This window comes from Aythya fuligula, chromosome 9 (genome assembly GCF_009819795.1).
Source record: "Aythya fuligula isolate bAytFul2 chromosome 9, bAytFul2.pri, whole genome shotgun sequence".
In the NCBI taxonomy this organism is placed as follows: domain Eukaryota; kingdom Metazoa; phylum Chordata; class Aves; order Anseriformes; family Anatidae; genus Aythya; species Aythya fuligula.
In genome coordinates, this window is record NC_045567.1 from 18,841,805 (window position 1) to 18,862,031 (window position 20,227).

Here is a 20,227-nt window from a genome sequence, read left to right on the forward strand (position 1 = left end):
ATGTGTGTGATTTGCACTGGAAGATATTTAAAGAACAGCTCCTCGAGAAGAAACCGCTGCCACCCAGCTATCTATGCATGCATCTCCCTCTGTCTCTGCACTGCACTGCCTGCTGCTGTGCCAGCTTGCTCCTCTTACTGACCAGTGCCAAGTGATTTAGCTCCCTGATAAGGCAAAAGGTAAAAGCTGGATCCACTTGGCTGTCCTGGATCTGCCAGATCCTGCTGAAATGTGGCATCATTATGCCACTGTATCAACAAACTGGGAAATTGACGCCTCTGCTTCTGGTGAATTAAGAAAAAATGTCTACTCCAAAACACACTCTATTGTAAAATTTAACATCTAGCGTTTTTGTCTTGCCAAATTCTAACAGTCTCTATCTCTCATCTGGAAATAACATAGCATGAATAATAACTCCTGGATTAACAATTCTTGCAGTATAATCGTAGTACCTTCTAACATGTAGGAAAATTTAAAATCATTATCTATATTTAGATTAATATATATATGTAAATATATATTACCATATGCTGGTGTTGACAAATTTACCCCAGCTTCCACCTGATGAAAAAAAAGCAAGCAAACAACAAAAAGAAAATAAACAATGACAACAAAACAAAAGCAAAAACAAACAAACAAACAAACAAACAAAAGCTCTGTACAAGGAAGGAAGAAAGGAAAGAAAGAAAAAATCACAAAAAACTTGCACACTAGCCCAGGAAAGGACAGTGCAACCAGACCAAGAGTGCAAGTTCAAGACTACTGAAAATTTGTTAGCCTAATACATCTCTGTCCAATAAACAGTAGACACCAAGGCTCTAAGTTTAAATAGGAATGGCTATTTTTCATCTATACATGAATTTTCTTCTAAATTGAGCAAAAAGGTAGCCACATATCTCTCTCCATAAAATTACACTTTACACTTCAAGTAAAACCATGATAACTCAAATCTGATCTTTCCATCTATGTAAGTACAGTCAACTGCATTATGCAGTGGTATTTCACAGCAAAGTATGCCTAACATATATGGACAATGCCAAAGAAGTATTTTAAGCTCATCAGCTCTTAACTGAGGTTCTCAAAGTAACTTAAGGAATGTAGGCAAAAAAATAGCTCATTTTGTATTTCTATTTGTCACCAATATGTGGCTAAACTCTTAGACTGCTCTGAAAATCACAGTGAGTTGGATGCATATTCATTGGATGTAAGAAGACAACTGTCACTTTTACTACCTAAAAGATAAAATGCCCAAGTTTAAGTGAAAGAAAAAAGTTAACAGCTAGATTTTGGTGGTGCCATCACTGACAACTTTACCAACTCATGTTCTGCAGCCCCCCTCTTTTTACTGAATAGAAACACTTCAAAAAGGCATATTCAGTTAGCTAAAATGAGGTCTGTGATGATACAAATGTTCAGGGATGAGAAATCTATTTTGCATTGCTCTGGTACTGGAACACGCTTGAGGTTGGATTGCTCTGGTCAGCCCATAAAGTTTTGTGTAGTTTAACAGTAAAACTTGTGAGCTCAGAGCCAAGAAATTATGCAATATAGCAAATGTGAGGCATGGGATGCTTCCTGTACTACTGAACATAGATACACTAGGCGGGACGTTAATTCACAGTGAAGCAAACTCTTCAGCAGATCAGAATTTTAAGGTTTGAGGTGGGAAAGGCTGGATCCAAGACAACGCAGGTGGCACCTGCAGGACTTCACAGGCCTGTTGTGCCCATTACAAGGTGAGAATTTTGCATGCCCGGGCCATTACCCAATTGCTTTCTATTCTGGTGGTATCTTCAGTAAGCACAGAAAAACATTGCCATGCACTTGACATAGGTTTAGCTGCCTTCTTTTTGTCTTTGCATTTTGCAATATCGTCAGGCTGGAACAGGAGCATCCGGATGTTCTGCGTGGAGCACACGGGGTCACCTTTACCTTCCCTACGTGGCGCTCGGTGCAGGGCCTGGCCCCAGCACACCAGCAGCCTCCAGCGCTAATAGGAACATAAATTCGTCCCTTGCGTCCCTCCGGCTCGGGGCTGCTGAAGTTTCCCGGCGGCACGGGCGGGCAGCAGCCTCCAGCCCGGTTGCAGCCGCAGCAGCGGGGCGCAGCCTCCTGCCAGGCGAGGCAGCAAAACTCGGGAGGCTCCGTGCGCCGGCTTTCCCCGTGCTCTGCCTCCAGCACGCTCCGATTTATTTGCATTTTCACCATCCCCACGCTCTTTTATTTTATTTCTTTAATTGCTGCAGCGGAAGCCGTCAGGCCCCGGAGGGGCCGCGTTTCCCCGGCCTCCCGGCGGCCCCGATGCTCGGAGGAGGGGGGGGGGGGGGGCTCCGCACGGCCCCGACTTGCGGCGCTCCCCCTGCGGCCAGGGGGGAGGCGGCGGCGGCGGGACGAGGCTGGGCTCCGCTGGGCTCCTCCCGGCTCCTCCCGACCCGACCCGGCCCCGCTCGGCTCCTCCCGGCCCGGCCCCGCTCCGCCCCGCGGCGCTCCCCGCCCGGCGGCCCCGCAGCCGCCGCCGCCTCGGGCCGCGCCGCCTCCCCCCAGCACCGGGCGCGGGGACAGCTCCGGGGCGGCTCCGCGTTAAAGGGCGGCGGAGCGGGGAGAGCCCGGCAGAGAGGCAGGAGGGAGAGGAGAAGAGAGGAGGGGAGGAGGCGGCCCGCAGCGCTGGGTGACGGAGAAGAGGGAAGGGAGCTTCCAGGACAAAGTGGAGCTTTGGCAAAAATAGCTCTTTCCAGGGTTAGGCTTTTTTCTTTTTTTTTTTTTTTTTTTTTTTTTTCCCCTTCTTCTTTCAGCCGAGCGCGCCCCGGGGGAAGTGCCCCCATCGCAGCGGACACCCGAGCTGTCGGCCTGAGGGGCACCTGAAGCAGAATGTACCAGGGACACATGCAGGTAAGAGGCTGCAAGCAGGCTGGAGAGCAGCAGCCCTCGGAACGGGCTCCCCCGAAACGGGCTCCCGGGAAGTTTCCGCGGGCTGAGCAGGGGAGATGGCACCTGGGCACCGTGCAACAAGTGAAGGGGTGCAGCACCAGCGGGGCACTCCGAGCCGGGGCTGGAGGGGCTAGCTCTGTGCAAGGGGGAGGACAGAAAAGGGGCTCTGTCAACTTTGTAACTAGGTGAAGTTTGGTGGGTATTTATCCGTTTATTGTGCCTGTTTGTTCAAACAGATTCAAGGGAGCATTCCAGGGCAAACAGTGTTATGGCATGCTTTAAGTGACACATGTCTCTTGCCATCTTCTTGATGCATCTCTTCCTGTATGTCAAGTGAAGGACAAACAATAAGGGAAAAGACATAGCATTTGCTTTGCAAAATCTGCAAAGATTTCATGTCACACTGAAGCCGTTGATTTGCACAATGTGTTGTGCTTTAAGGTGATGGATTTCTATTCTGCCCTCCCAACATGGGATGAGAATTGATTTTGCTAAGCCCTGGAATGACTTTGTAGAATGAATTTCAAGCACATGTCCAACTGACTTCAATGTTTCAGGTAGAAATCTTGCCTCCTGATCCTACTGAACCACATCACCACAGCAGAAGATGCCTTTCCCTGACAAAAACATACCCATGCCTTGGACGTGATGGCTTTAACCTTGACTCCTGCTCTCCTTCACGTGGCTCTTCCTTGGAAAGCCAAATCTATTTTGAAGGAGGGAATACCAAAGTGGAGTAAAGGTTTACACGGATCTCCCAAATGCGTTTCTTTGCTTTGGGACCCACTCTGGCTTTGTGCTCATTGCCAGGAGTGATCAGATGCTTTTATCACGTACAGTGGCACCAGTCCGGCATGTGGCGTGTGTTAGTACTAAGGCTGTTTACAGGGAAACTGCAGTTCTAGCAAGTGTGAGCTGACCACTTCTCTTTGGTGAGATTCTGCAGAGCATTTAAAAATCTGCTGAATGGTCATCAGGGAAATTAAACTGAAATCAATGCCAAACACAGGATTGTGTACAAAATACGTGAGTTAAGTGAGGACTCTGATTCAGCAGTCTCTGCTTTCCAGAGCTGAATGATACCAGTTACTCTTTCATGTTTGTGTTATCTGATCTCAACAATGATAAATACTGTGTCATAATATTGCTTGTCAGAGAGAGCAAACAGGTTTTAACAAGAAATGGAATCAGTGGAAGGAGATACTACTATTACATGCTACTATTTATGATAAGATTAAAGGATGCAGTGTTTTATGGTAAAGAAAACAGTCCTGTAACTGATGTTAATTAATTGGATATTGGCAAATGTGTATTTATACCCTTAAGAAAGCAGAAGTTCTTTGCTATGGCTAATACATCGCAAGGTTTCAACAAGCACACACCACTTTTTAAAAGGCAATGTAATGGAATATTGAGGGTGCTGGCAACATTGTAAATTTTCTGAGTCATTAAAAGGCTGAAATCCAATTTGCAATAGAAAAACAGGTTAAAACATACAAATGTATTATGACCGATGTCCTTTATTTTTTTTTCTTTCAAAATACGTTTGTTTATCTAGCTCAAATGTAATTAAATGCTATCCAAATTCACTTTAAAAGTTTGCTGAATTTAAATACTATTTGTATTCAGTACGCTCGCCTGCTAAAAATGAAAACCCACCTGAGTGCATCAGCCAAACTTGTTAATGTATTTCTGCCCTGACAGGAAGCATTAACAGTCTTCAGGCACCTAAATGAAGCCTAAAGCATTAGGAAAGGTTCTCATGTTTACTATATCCTTAATTAGAGTCTTTAAGTGAGTCAAAGACAATAAAGAGCTAATTATATCGCAATGAAATTATGCATGGTAACATTTATTAAGCCACGTTAGAACACAAACTACTGAAGCTACCACACACATACAGCGTCAAACCACACGCTAACAAAAGCACAGGCACATCCTAAGCATTACAGGTCTGTTCTTAACATCTCCCAGGACTTTTTGTAAGACTTCTTTGTACTAACTTAAGGGAAAAGTATTTGAAATTACCGGCCGATCTAAAATAAGGTAAACTATAAAACTATTCAAACCTGCGTGGATTAAGCTAGGCACCTGAGTCACTACCTGGACTCTGTTTTCAAAGACCCCGAGCACTCGCAGCTTTCGCTGCTTTCAGGTGAAATTGGTGTCTTGAGGCGGACCCTAACTGGGCACCCAGGCATCTAATTTATGCATCCAAATGAAAAATCTGCCAACATGTAATGCCTAATCCTACCGTTTTTAAGGCAGAAGTTCTTCTGAACTTAGAGGGATCAAATGGGGGATCTGGTTTAGAATGCCAGTCATGGTTTCCCGTATTGCCAATGCTCTGTTTTCAGAAGTAAAAGTAAAATCTGCAGAAATGATTCCTCAATCTAATTACTTTTAAAGATGTTTACAAAGCCAATGTTTTATTAATAACCTGCTGTAGCTCAGCTAATTCTTCAAAATCTTCTGAAAGGTGAGAACATTAGCAACTCTAACAATGTCATGAACATAATTACGCAAACAGAGAATTTACCTATCTCAAATAGGCATCAGGCATTATGAGCTTCAGTGGGGGAATTTTGAAGCTCAATGAATTTTGCAGAGTGCATGAAATACACTTTGTATTTATGCACCACTGAAGTCACCTGAAGTGAAGGCACTTAAAGTTCTTTACTGCATCAGACCATAATATGTGTATTTCTTATAAATTTTTAGCTTACAGTACATTTTTTTTTTTTTTTTTTTTCCTGAATCCCAGAAAATGTCTTGGTTTATTCCAAACACCTAGGTTTAGATTTTACTGCTTTATAAACAAAACTTCACAACACAAAAATACTGGAGAGGTCCTAAGCAAAAATCCCAAAGACAGAATAAAACGTAAAAGGAAGGCATGTTGCAGGTTCAGCCACAGCCTTTATATTGCCAGGTATACTTGTGTGCTGCATGCCTTCACATAAACTACTAGGAGGAAAACAAAGTGTCTTTCCCCAGAGCCAGCACCACAAACAGGAACAGGATGCAGAGCAGCACAGCACCACAGGAGCTCTTTCAGAGCTATTTCACTATCACAGCAATCATAAGCGTTCGGTTTCGCCGTACTATTTACCAACCTGTTCGGTTTACATGTCTGAAGCCTGAGCCTTTACGGCGGAGCTATTACATGAGAAAGAAAACTTGAGATGAGTGGTGCTGGCTGCTCACCTCTGAGCACAACCTTCAGTTATGTCAGCAGCCCTACTTAGAGCAGCAAGCGCTGCCAGCACCAGGCCTGAGGGCTGCAGGAGCACACCCAGGGCACACGTCAGGTCCCAGGCAGTTCTAGGGGCTCTGTGTCTGTTTTGGGATTACACAGGTATGGCAAAGAGTCTCAACGCTATTCTGTCCACGTGAAGGAGAGGTGTTTCTCTCTCAGGACAGCGTGTGCTGTTTCCCATCGTCCTCAAGGAAACAGTAGCAGGCCAGATGGAAGCAGAACATGAGCTGAGTTCATCCCACAGTTACTGTTCTAAAACGTCTATCATTTTAACAACCAACAATAAGCCATTTTAAAGTTTTCACAGTATATCATGGACCCGGTATCGGTCCCTCCCCTTGATTTTCATGACAGTTCTGTAAATGGGCAGAGGGTAAATGACAATCACAGAACGGGCAGCAGCATTCAGCTTCCGAGGGCATTCAGAATAAATGCTTTCAAAACTCTGCCGTGATGCTGTATATAGCCAGCTTTCTCCAACACAAATGCTTGAACAGAAGAGGTGCTTTGCCAAATGCTGGCATGAGATTTTATGTGTGGCAGTGTTATGTTTGGAAACGGCTTAATTTACACAAAGGAGAAATTTTGACCACACATGGCTACACGAGTTCCTTTGGCACTTTGTCACACAAACTGGCTTATTAGTCATGATGCCTTGGCCAAGTTCCAAATCAGATAGCTGCTCCTAAACTTTTAATTGAACAGCCGATCAACTTCATGCCCTTAAGTGTTGTGTTGTGTGCTGTCCTGATATTTAACATTCTACCATTGGCATTTCACATTTAGATGACATGATCCATATCAATCCACATTTCAGTAAGATCTTCAAGCCCAAACATATACGGCTGCAGTGAGTCTACAGAAAGCATAGCTATGTACACATGGAAATTCTTGCAAGATCAAACCTCAAGGGCTTTACATGTTTTACTGGGCCTGAAAAGTGTTGCTAAATATTTTAGAAGTTATAAAAAATATTTTTGCACTGATTTCCCAACACTTAAGGCTTGACTGGGAGTAGTGAAGCAGAATTGTCGCAGGATTATCTGCTGATGTAAGTCCCATCTTTGCTTATTTAGTAACCTAATAAAAATACTCTAGTAGTGTTGGTTACACTGCTACTGAAAATAAATAAAACCCAAGCTATTCATCAATTATGATTACAAAAATGGAATCGCTCAGCTATGCATTTTGTACATGAATAAAGCAGCCCATAAAAAATATAGGCAACATAAAATTGAATTCAATGCTAAATTGAATCTTTGTTCAGCTGTTAAGATCAACAGAAACTTAATAACTTTAAACTACAAAATTCTAAAAATCTGGACACATTGCTGGAATGCAAACTGACCCCCCGTGATGTTGATGAATCATAACTCCCAGCCTTACTGAAATTCCATTATGATAAACAGATAATTTTTCATTATTACAAGCCATTTCTAAAAGTACTCACAATGCCAGGGCAGTGTTTATGGTGGTATGTTTTCCATTTTGTTTTGATATTGTTCAATTATTCACTAGCAGCTTTTCGAGTTTTGAAGAGCAGATTATGAACTGCTTATAAATGAAACAAGCTAAAAATAATGAGCTAGTTTTCATTGAATGGAGTTTGTTCAAAAAAAAGAAAGGTGATAAACTGTTTTTGGCTAAGAGACATGCTGAAACTATTCAAATTGTGCGCAATGCCGGTATAGATAAGCGCTCCATGAAGGCAGTCATACAAGAATCTTGCAGAAAATCTTGCAAAAGGCTCAGGAACTCTTGGCACCCAATGCATTTTTGCTCACGTAAATTATGAGGAATTCTTTTTACCTAAACAGGGAGACAGCACTCTGTTCTGGAATTAAATCCATTCAAAATGAGGAAAACCAACAGTCCCAAGCAATGTCACTTAGAATCATAGAATATCCCAAGTTGGGAGGCACCCACAAGGTTCATCGAGTCCAACTCCTGGCTCCACACAGGACCACCACAAAATCAGACCCTTTATCTGAGAGTGTTGTCCAAACAATTCTTGAACTCTGGCAGACTCAGTGCCGTGACCACTGCCCCAGGGAGCCTGTCCCAGTGCCTGACCACCCTCTTGGTGAAGAATCTTATCCTAACACCCAGCCTGAGCCTCCCCTGTCACAGCTCCATGCTGTTCTCTCGGGTTCTGTTTATTTATGTAAATGTTAGTCTATTTCCAATATATAACCTTCACAAAAGAGGCACTGTTTACTTAAGAAATCATGATGTATTTTTTTAAATTACCACTGCTGCCATAATTTATGATAGCACAATGCAGAGGCTAGGTTTTTAAACTAGACATCCAGAACCCCAGCTTTTACCTCTAGTTTCATCATATAGATTTGGCAAGCTCAGTCACCTTTCCATGCATCCATTTTGCCTCACCTACATGTATGCTGTCCACTCTGACTACTTAGCATAGGTTAGTACGTTAAACTTGAATAGTGGTTACTTTTTTTTTTAGTACTGATTTCAAACATCCTAAAATGCACCTTTTCAACTACCAAAGGCAAGGTCTGATAATCAATTGCTAAACACTTCAGCTGTGTGAAGACTTACAATGATTCTTCTGGAACAGTTCGGGCAAAATTATTCACATGCTAATTTTTTAGGATAAAGCTTTAAGCTTTTATAACTTAAACCCCAGTCCATTAATGCAGTTTTAACTTTATATGCACAGATATTGTTCTGATGTACGTTGGTATCAACACTCCATAAATCAACACTGACTGCTGTTATGCAACTGAGAGTCAGCCTGTCCAAGGTCTGTGTTAGCATGTGTGTGGATAAATATATTTGCTTTGCATACACTATTTTAGCAAGAGTCTATTTTGATTACTTAGCCTCATACTTGTTTGAAAGCATAAGCTTACACATGTTTGAAAACTAATTAATTTAACGGGGCCCACTCTTAATAGAGCAGAGAGAGGAAAAAGAATGAAAAGGCATACCAAGTCTTAGTCAAGCGTGTAGATGAAACTGCTATGCAAAGGAAGGAGGCTGAAAAGTTGGAAAGAAAGGTCACAAACTAGATCAGTATGAAATACCCAAACAGGACAAGGTGCATGAAAGCATAGGATAAATAAGCTATACAGAAATATAGAGTTTTCTTTAGGAAATACAGACTCATAAACATTCACAATCAGAAAATAGTTCGTAATTTATAAAAAAAAAAAATATTAATAATAATCCTGTTTTTAAACAAGCTGAAACTGCAGAAACTTTAAAAAAGGGTTTTGATGTCTAAAACAGGTCTGTTTAAAACCATCCAATTTAATTAGCTACCTCTTCTGCAATAGTTAGAAATGAAAATGGTAAAAACATCAGAATATTACTTAGAATGAATGAGAAAGGCTTGTTTTTCTTACATACCCAGAACAAGAAGTATCAACTAGTTGTTTGTATTGCAGAAGGTAAATTTGCACAGTCTGTTTCAGAAATAGTCAATATCACAAAAACATCCACCTTCCAAATCAGGTGTCATAACACGTCAAGGAGGAGATGACTCTCTATAGTTATGCATTTTCATCATTGCCCAATAACATTACTAATAAAACACCTAAGGATCACAAAGTCTATATTCAGCAAATTCTTCTACCAGCCTACAATTATTATGAGCAGTGTAATATTCTGTTCCTTTCTTCTCAGGCTTTTGAAGTTCTGAGTCATTGGTACACGAGTTTCACTTCCAATGGTTTATTTGTGAATAAGTTAATTAAGTTAAAGTCTAAAACATTAAGATTTGAAACATATTGTACTGAATGGGAAAAAAAAGCATGTCTCATCAGATCATCTAGCTCCATCAACAGAGAACACAAACCAAAGTTTAAACTTAGCCCCTGAATTTGACTTTTTCCAAGGGTGGCACAGTTAGTCATCATGTCTTGGTACTACCGCACTTCCTCCCAGACAGTTTTGATTAGACTTCACTCAGGCTGGCATAATTGGTGTAAGCCCTGGGTTTCCTTCTTCTGCCTCTCCACAGCCTATCAAGGCAGTCAGATAGATATGCCAGTATTTTTCTTCTCTCATTTCATCCAATTTGCTCATTTTCTCCTCCCTACGCAGGTTCAAAGGCTTTCTCAATTTTTTTTGCCTGTTGCCACCGTAATTTCATATCAATCCCTTAAAAGTGCTCTTGTCTTAATAAGGATATTGAATATTATACAAGTTACATGAATACAAATGTCTTTGGACAGCATTTTTCAATCAGCATACAAAATAATAGCAATGCGTTTAGAATCTGTCAGTGTAATAACAAAAGCATATGTGATAAAGAAAGCACTGTGCACTGAATTCAGACAAACAATCTTTCTTGATTACATTAAGACTTTGTCTTCTGTTATAAGAGACATAAAAGAAATTCAGATACACTCAGCCACTGCCATTTAGAAACAACAGCTTGAGAATGTTTTTTGGCGTGCATTTATTTTAGGATCAGTCACATTATTTCCTTGTATTTTTACCTTAGATTGATAATTTGGCTTTATAGGCTAGTTTATAAAAGCAGAAAGAAAATTTTAAAATTTCCCTTACCACTCACGTTATTATCGAGCTGAAGAAGTAAAGTACATGGTGTGACCAACATTTGAGCCCCTTGTATCTTTATTTACATAAGTAAAAGTAAGAGGAAATTATACTGATGTAAATAAGAAAATAATTGGCTCCCAAGCCCTTTTCACATTAATCCCTGTCTTCCTAATGTCACCAGTCAGGTCCCAAAGTTACAGCATCACCTAGAGATTATAGCATGTCCTGTACAGGGACAGAAAAGCTGTTACTAATTGCAATTTCTAATCCAACATTTTCTAACTGGTACTTGTTTTGAGATAAAGGAACTCTTGCTGTTCTTTTAAAGTCAATTGAGAGGTAATGTTTGCCTGTTTAAGCCTTCCCTGGACTGTAAGAGAGCTGTTTCTCAAGTAGTAACGCTGAATTTACTGAAGTAATTAGGTTCACTGAATTCACTAAGGTCAAGTTTCCTAACCTAAGTACAGGAATAAGCAAAGTTATAATAAATATAAGTGTTTTGAGTATTTGTGTTAGTTAAAATTGATAGAAAACATCACATTTTAATGTGACGATAATCTGCCAGAGCTCTGTAAAATCTAGGGGAGGATTCCCTAATAAGAAGTTCTGAAAAAAAGCCAGCACTTGTTATTTTACACAAAAGAACAGATTATTATTATTTATGAAAGGTAGGAGGATGGTCTCGGTCTTCACTGAGGTGTTGGACACTATTGTCATACATATGATTAATGAAATAGTAAAGCGTAGCTCAACATGTATCTCATCAAAATGACAAGTTATTTCTGCTGTCATTCACTGAGGTTTTGCAGGGAAGATAATTTTCCAGTTAAAGGGTTCAGATGTAGATGAGGTATTTTATCTTTTTCTATCTGCTACCCAACACTCCTTCCAAGAACCAGGATTATTTTAAGAAGACTTTGAGAAAGAAATACAAGGAATAGTGACCAGCACTAATAACTTTAAAAAGAAACAAGCCAAAACAACCTTGTCAAAGTAAGAATGGCATTAGGTTTGGTTAGAGTATTGGTAAAGAAAATAAAGCAGGAAAATTATGATTCACAACAGAAAAAAAGGCAAAAGAATGGAAATTAGGAAGTGCCATTATTGTTCTGAACAGTTGAAAACATTGCTAATATTACCACTGTACTTAATCCAGGTAACGTACACAGTGTGGTGGGAACTATAAAATGAAAAGGGATGCATAAACTCGCCTGACCCTCTGCAACTACCACAACCAAGGAGTCCGAATCATTAGAAAAATAGCTGGATACTACAGAGAAATAGTGAAAGAACAGTCCTCCCTACAGCACTCAAAATAAAAGACACGCTGCTCAGAAAATACAGCAAGTCTAAGGTGTTACTTGTATTATGAACCTGGATCCCAAGAAAGCATGGGGAAAAAAATCAATATTTAAAATGTTAAGAATAAGTATAGAACACACAAGGAACGGAGAGAAAGTGCTCCTCCAAGACAAAAATAAGAAGTACAAGCTGCCTAAAGTAAAGCTTAGTTAGACCTCATTGAAACTTTATTAAAAACAACTGTAGAAAGTTTTTCAGTTATATGATTAAGAACAACAACACCAACAAAGAAACAGTACTCAAAACTGGCATCCATATAACCTAATTAATGGCCCAACACCAAAAAGATTATGAGGGTATGGTTCCTGCAGTTATTAGCAGCATGTGAAGCAAGAGCTCAAGCAGAAGTACACAATATAAACTCTGACCCAAACTGCTGATGGAACTGGTATATGGAACCGAACACTTGGTAGCAAATATTTAACAGTGTAGTTATGAATCCAGATATGGTGCCATATGACAGGGCAATAGAAAATGTGTCAAGATTTAAAATAGGGTAATAAAAATAATAATCACGGAATCACAGAATCAGGCAACTAACAGCCCAGATACCCAAATGGCTGTCCGTAATCTGCAAGGTTTTAGGTATAGACTTTAAGGGAGAAGAAGATTAAACAAACATACACAGAAAAATGAAAAGATGCTATTTGAATTTACCAACAGAAGATAATGCCAAACCGACGTAACATTTTGTTGTCATAACGGGCTTTTTGAGCAAAGGAAATGTAACTGACTTTGATTTCTATGGTCTTTGGTAAGCATTTGCTATAGTGCCTCAAAAGACATTATTAGTGAAGATGGAGGAAGTGAGGAATAATAGCAAAATCACAGAGAGGGCAGGAAACTTATTCACAAGAACCAGAAAAATACAGCATTAAAGGAAGGACAGTTTCTCAAAGAAAGTTTATTGATGAAGGTCTTTATGGATGAGTTCTAGAAGTGATGTCTGATGTTTTCATCCATAAACCTACTGATGAAACATCAGTATTGGGAATCATCATCAGTACCGGTGAATATTAGGTCACTACACAGAGGGAACTATGTGAACTTCAAGTGGAAACAATACAAATACGAAGATATTTAACAGCACAATATGCAGCTAATCATCAGTAACAAAAATAAAATAAAAATAAAAATCTACCCTAAGCTGTAAAATATAATTTAGAAATTATTAAGATAGACTTGCATATACAAGACGGCCATAAGCCATTAATATACCCATAAAAACACGAGTGAAGTTTTAGTTTTAAAAGAGTTGTTTTTTTTTTTCCAGAAGAGTCAGAAAAATGTCAATGCCAGTTTACAATGTCACTAGCAAATTTTCAGCTGAGTGTCTTGTAAAGCTCTGGCCAAGAAGGAAACAGGTCCAAAGAAGGATGGATGATCAAGAAGAAGGGAAAGTCTTACGAGAAGAGACCAAAAGATTTTGGCTTATTTTGTTGAGTGAAATGATGGCTCAGCAGGAGCATAATCACAGCATGTAAATGCATCAGGAAGATAAACACCAGATACGGAGAACCTAAATTAGCTAAGGACAAAACTGGCACACGAACAAATCGATATTAACCGTCTGTGAATAAATTCAGGTTAGAAATTAGAAAGTTTCTGATCATTAGACCAATCAAGATTTCCAATAGCCTTCCAACTGGAATAGAGGAGGCAAAAAAAATACTAATTACTTTAAAGATGAAACAATCAATTTCTGAAAGACTTTTTATGACATGCTGCTTATGACAGCAGAAGACAAACTCTATAACCTAACAATATCCTCCTTGTCTTCTGAAATTTCTCCAACTTCAGCAGAAATGGACCTTGACTCATGCAGAGAAAAACCAAAATCTTCAACTGCAAGAAGCCAAAAGTCTTCCCATTGTGGATGAGGAGGACTTGATTGTTTTCACTGATCCTGTAACCTCCTACTGACAGAACAACACAGGAGCTGACAAATTAGTCTCACTTCTCCTATTGCCCTACTCCAAAATGTCACAGACCTGAGCTCTACGCTTGGAACACTCTCTCCTAGTTTCCCGACTGAGTCTCCCACTTAGCTGAACTGATAGTTTTGCTGTGTGTAAAATCTTAATAATCAGAGGAAGTGTGTTTCCTTCCCCCATACAGCTAAACTCAATGGTTTGTACTAGAAACACTGAAGCTTTTCCACATTTTATATTCATGTTCCAGCAAGCAGGCACTGAGGGTTTGAAATCACCAGCTGTGTTAACATGGTGTAACAGTAAGTTTAAATCTATTTTAATAACAGCCAAAGTGTGTATGCATGAGGATATAACTATAATCCATCAGGATCAGTAGAGATATTTCTGGCTTCCTTTTCTTTCCTGAGCTCCAAAACCAAATGTGATGGTCACTATTTAGAGCATAACGCCCTTAAAGAAGAGAACAGACTACTTGGCTTTGCAGTCATTCTCAGGAAAGTCTACTGAGCTCACTTTGAGCTATTCTCTTTGAACTGATCATAAAACCATGTTTTAAAGTCAGTTCCTTGTCCCTTCTGATAAATTGAGTAAAAAGAAAAAACAAAACAAAACAAAAAAACAAACAAACAAACAAACACATTTCTAGGTTAATTCAGATTCATAAAATTACTTCAGAATCTAATTGTGGGGGTTCCTGTCACCCTTCAGATCACAGTGGCTGTGATTTGCATCCCTCCATCTATCTGGCAGATGGATGTCCGTGAATGCTCTCCATCACAACTTGAGAACAGCCTTGCAGCTCTTGGTTGCTAGCAGTTGCTGTGCTGCAGCTTACTGAGCATCACTCTGCTTCTCACATTTATGAATTCCAGGAGTCATGCCAGCAAAAAGTTTCCAAATATGTGAGATTACTGGATAATGGCTAGATATGCAATAGAAATGCAAAAGCATATTGCTAAATTTACTCAGCAAAGAAATAGGATGGTTATTTCATGAGTTAACTACTTTTTCCTGCCAGTGAACGTTAAATGAACTCTTATTTCCAAATTATTTTTAGTAGTATTTGTTATAACACTGGACCAGGTGCTGATAAACTAGATAAGTAAACCTCATATGCGTTGGTGGAAAAACAATTTTACAGTTGTCAAAGAGTAACAAAATTTCACTGCCCTTTTTCTCAGATAGTCACAGACAAATATCAGAAATAAAGTTTCAGATAAAATTTCCAAGCTATTGACTCAGCCTCATTAATCACCACAGAAACAACTGTACATGCTGATTGCTGCATGTATATTGTGTGTATTTGTTAAGCTACAAACATGCAAACTTTATGTGACGGTACTAATGAAACTATTTACTATTACAATGACAACTATTCCTCCTTGCACACAAACTAGCTCAACTCCAGTCCCACGTAAGCATCATTTGCAGAATTAGGGAACAGAAGTGTTGCTATTGAAGTGGCCAACCAGACGCAGACCAGAAAGACTGAATACACAAAGTTTATCACATGGCTGAAATGCATGCCCATGGTGTGCCCAGTGAACAATTACCATTAGCTGAAGATCTGTAAATATGGGAATAGTCCGTTTTTCTACTGACTTTTGCAAAGTTCTGTTCAGAAGGAAATCAGGTGGCTTACACTAATACATGTCTAAACAATAAATTGTTTTCCAACTAGCCATCTCATCTGAGTTGAATGCCTTTTGATATATCGCTGCCAACAGGTGTTCTCTGATGTCCAGTCTTGCTTGCTACATCATCGTTTCTAAAAATTAAAATGCTAGTTAGGATTTCAGCAGATAGGAAAGCATCGCTTTGCCTGCATAATCTTTGGACAGTGGTCAGCAGGGAGTGCAAAAGAAACACGTACCCTCAGCTACAGGTGGAGAGTTAGCACGGCTGCTTTTTCACTGTGATATAGCAGACAGTTGGTTTTTTTTTTTTTGAAGCCAGTGAGATGATGGCTGGACCGTTCTCACTTCAACCAAGAATTACAGAATTACAGATGTACCTATCAAAGACCTGCTAATACCTTGCAGAATACTCTGATAAATTTGCTATTCAGAGACAATTATGCTTTTGTATTTTTTCATGGTTTTTTTTTGTTTGTTTTTTTGTTTGTTTGTTTTGTTTTGTTTTTGTTTGTTTGTTTTTGTTTTTGTTTTAATATATGTAGTAGGACTTCTTGACAGGCAATAGGATCACTCCTTAAGAGTTCATCTACACTTGTCTTTTTTTTTTTTCCTCAGATAATAAAATCCATTCCATAAAAGACAAAATAAATATATTATAGGCATACACAGAATAAAATCTGCTTATACTTACAGATTCCCACTAAATAATAGGAAAAATAGCCATGTAAGATATCTGGTTACCATTTGTTTCGCTCCAGTTTCAGTTTGGGACATTAGAATTTGTGTTTATGGGCAATAAAATAATTTCTGAAATTTGAGAAGCATAATTTCAAACCAGGAAATTTGTCACAGACTTCTGTATTCCGTCACTTTCTTATTACTGGTACAGGATCACGGCACCATGCACTAATACTACCAGATTTCTTTAAAAAGATGCTATTCTGCCCTGTCCACTGAAATCCCGGTTCCAGTAAAATCAATGAAAATGATACCATTTACTCCATTGCAATCAGGATTTTATTTAGAATCTTTCACAGTAGGAAAAATTGTTTTGTCTCAAAGTAGTTTTAAAAAGGATATCTTCATTTTGTGAATGCTGAGAAATAACATACCTAAGTAGGCTAAATTCCACTTTGGGGATTTACACTTGTTTACACTCCATCAGTAAGTGGTACATTATGTACTTTCTGCATAAATAGATGAAGGATTAAAATACCTATTTTAAAATCTGAAGGGTTTTAAATATGATCTACTCTATGAAAGAGGCAGGTTCCATTACTTTCAGGTCATTTTCCCCCAGTAGGTTACATGAGAAAAGCACTCCACCTCTGTTAAGCAGTCTTTTGTGAAACTGTCATTTACTGATTGGATTTTAAAAAGACAACCTTTGACTCTGATTTGGGGAAAAAACAGAGAAGTTTCAAGACTTCGCATAATCAGCTGGGTGTGGGAACCACACACAGGGCCTGCCCTGCCTGACAGCTCAGTCTGGGGGAAAGGTACCAGGTAGGACCCTTACAGCAGCTCAAGTTGGCTTTGCCAGCAAAGCTGAAGTTCTCCCAAGTCCGCACGTGCCAGGTCTTGAGTCCTTCACTGGAGTTGCTCTGGATCTTGTTGGTTACAAACCATTAACATTGGGACCAACTCCAAGTGCATTGTGTTTTGTTTTGGTTTTAGTTTTAATGCAAGTTCTGTCCTGTAACTTTCTGGATCCATGGGCATAAAGCAGTAACCTCCCGTGGTTACAGCACTGCTCCAGAGGGACTGGTTAAGTTCTTGCTTTGCCATTGCCACAGATTTTCTTTACGAGCTTGGATGAGGCACTTACAGTCTTTGTGCCTCTGTTCTCCATCAGTAAGACAGGAATAAAAACACTTCTGTCCTCTAGATGTATTAAAAGATATAGAAGAAAAGATAATAAAATAATTCCTATAAGCAGGATAACACCATGAGCCCAGCCTTGATTTGCACTGCTCGGTTTGCTGCACAGGGGCATGCTAGCCACTGATTCAGTCTTCAGGAGTAAGCCAACATTGCTTATAAAATGTTCCCAGTTTTGATTACGCTTTTTTTTTATTTAAACTGTGTGAGCTGTAGGCTCCTGCTTGTCAAATCCCTGACCAGCTCTCAAAAGGAAGATCATCAACCTCTCAAAGAAAGCGTAAAAGGAAAGATAGTTGGATCTCAGTTCCCTTGCTTAGAATTCTTGTTTAGGAGGAGGAGGGAGCCCTATTTCCCCCATACAGCACGCTGCTTTTAGAGCTATTACCTTAATGATCATGCCAAAAATTGTCTGCAGTGAATCTTAGAAATGAAAAATAGAATAAAATCAGATAGAGATCTTAAGATGAATGGAACGGATCAGTGCCAGTTGCTGAGCTATACTCCCCGAGACCCTTTTAGTTCAAGGGATGGCAGATGTAATTAGAAGAAAACCTGATGCAAGGTATTAGAAATAGCAGCTAAACAGCATATACCATGGATCAATATTGAGAAGCTATTTAGCAATAAAAGAAAAATTTCATTTTCACCAAATGCTGAAATACAAAACATGCTGAAAACATCCAGAAACCATTAAGCCCAATCATTTTAAGAGAAAGCTGCATAGTTTTATTGTTTTTATTTTATTTTATTTAGTAAGAAAGAAAGAACAGAGGGCACTGCTGCTGGCTAGGTATTTGTTAATTTTTCATGTGAATTTATTGCATATGTAAGTGATTGAATTAGTAGCACTGACAGGAACCCAGGCACGGTAAAAGCTTCCTGATACTGACACAGCACTGCTCAAGCCGTACAGTCCTGACCATTAGCAATACCGCTGTCGAAGCCCTGAGCCTTTCTCTCGAGCAGAGGCTGCAGAGCACACTGGACTGGACAGAGCAAGGTATTGTTTCTGCGATGCGAATTCGCAGACATCCATAACAGAGGCTAGCATGAGACCACTACACTTTTTTAGATCAATGACCTCATCTGGACTCTGATGCCAGGCTCCAGGGAAGAAAGGCCAGTGCAAGCTAATAACATGCTACCAAAATATTGCAAGGTAAGTTTTGGGGGGGAAATGTTAAAAGGGTTTTGTATTTTGCGATAAAGAGACTAAATGCAAATGGTCAGCTGCATAAAAGATACAAGGGAGAGAATTTGGACAGATTTCCCACCTTTGAGAAAAGCAGGGCATTTCCAGACACTCAGAGGCTGGAAATCCTGGAGCAAAATCCTAATCTTCCAGTACATCACCGAGAGATAGATTCCTTCAGAACAGTGTGGCTTTAAGAGCAAACTAGGGAGATGTAAATTGCATGTCTACTAATTTAAGCATGCAAGTCTACTGCCAAATATTGCCATCTAAAAGGAATATAGGTATCATGGCTGCTATGAAGCCCCTGGGGAGGCTCGTAACCTTTGGGAGCCCTTCCCTCCCTCCCTGCAATGTATTAACCTTTTGGCCACGTCACCGCGTGGATCTACGTAAAGAAATCGTACACACAGACACTCATAGCTGGGGAGTGGTAGAAACAAAACTATGCAAAACACAGGATGCATGATGTTGTGTAGATTCAGTATGAAATCTTACATCCAAGAATAGACACAAATATTTTAAAAATAAATTTCAGATACATTATGAATGTGTGGAGGGGCAGCCATAGCGAAACATTTCACTGCTGTCTTATAAACTTTATTCCTGTAGGGTCAGATTGTGACAACTAATAAGAATGAAATATGACATTTTTCTAAGAGTAATACTGCTGGCTTTAATGGTGCTACTAATGGAGTAAGATTTTCCTTGGAGTAAGGGTGCCATAAAGCAGCCCTCAGCCACCGCTTCCTGTTTACTTCTTGCGGTTTATTCTCTAGAGGAAATGTATTTCTTTCACTTGAAACTTCTGCTTGTTACCCAAAAAAAGCATTGCTTATTATTTTTCTTTTTCACACCATTCATCCACATGGAAAGCACTTCTTTCTAAGTTAATCATTTCACATGTAGAGGAGAAAAAGAACTATTGTTTTCTGATTAATGGAGGGGTAGAGCTTCTCTTAACATGCTCTTTCTCAGTAGGTCCAGACGGTCTCTTCTTAAATTTAATTTAGATATCATTTATAACTCATTTGAACAATTTTAGTCACTTAGTAAAGTTACTTCAATATTTTCCTTTTTATTGAAAGTTATTGCATTGCTGCAAGCAAGGTATTTGGTCTGATGAATTTCTACATGGTTCATCCCAAAGGAGAGACTACAAAACACAAAAGACCCCCAGATTAAATTGCGATCCAATTTAACAACAGCTGTAAGGGAAATGAGGAATAGTTACTCTAGAAACTCAATGTCATAGTAACATGAAAAATGAAGTTGATCATCCAGAAATTTTAACTAGTTTAAGCTTTCTCCAAAAGACAAATATTACCCTAGTAATTACAAACAAAAGCAGGTAGAAGCTCCCATTAAATGACAAGACTGAACCAATGACAAGATTCATGAGCTGGAATTAAGATATAAGTTATATATAAAAATATACACCAAGGTGCACAATTAGAGGTAAAACTAACAAATGTTTTTGACAATCGAAATTACA

At 39.5% G+C, this 20,227-nt stretch overlaps 1 protein-coding gene across 7 annotated transcripts in view; it reads left to right on the plus strand.

Moving 5' to 3' along the window:
* The first annotated feature begins 2,785 nt into the window (after positions 1–2,785).
* Positions 2,786–20,227, plus strand: part of PEX5L (peroxisomal biogenesis factor 5 like) — a 100,557-nt gene continuing 83,115 nt past the window's right edge. For 4 of the 7 annotated variants that reach the window (XM_032192963.1, XM_032192958.1, XM_032192960.1 and 1 more), the window contains exon 1: positions 18,430–18,699. Coding sequence is in view for 6 of the 7 variants with exons in the window: in XM_032192958.1 (XP_032048849.1) it covers positions 18,637–18,699 (63 nt within the window). In the remaining variant the exon portion in view is untranslated. Of the gene's footprint in view, positions 2,890–18,429; positions 18,700–20,227 lie in introns of those variants that run through there. The other 3 variants (XM_032192959.1, XM_032192961.1, XM_032192965.1) reach the window with 1 other exon arrangement.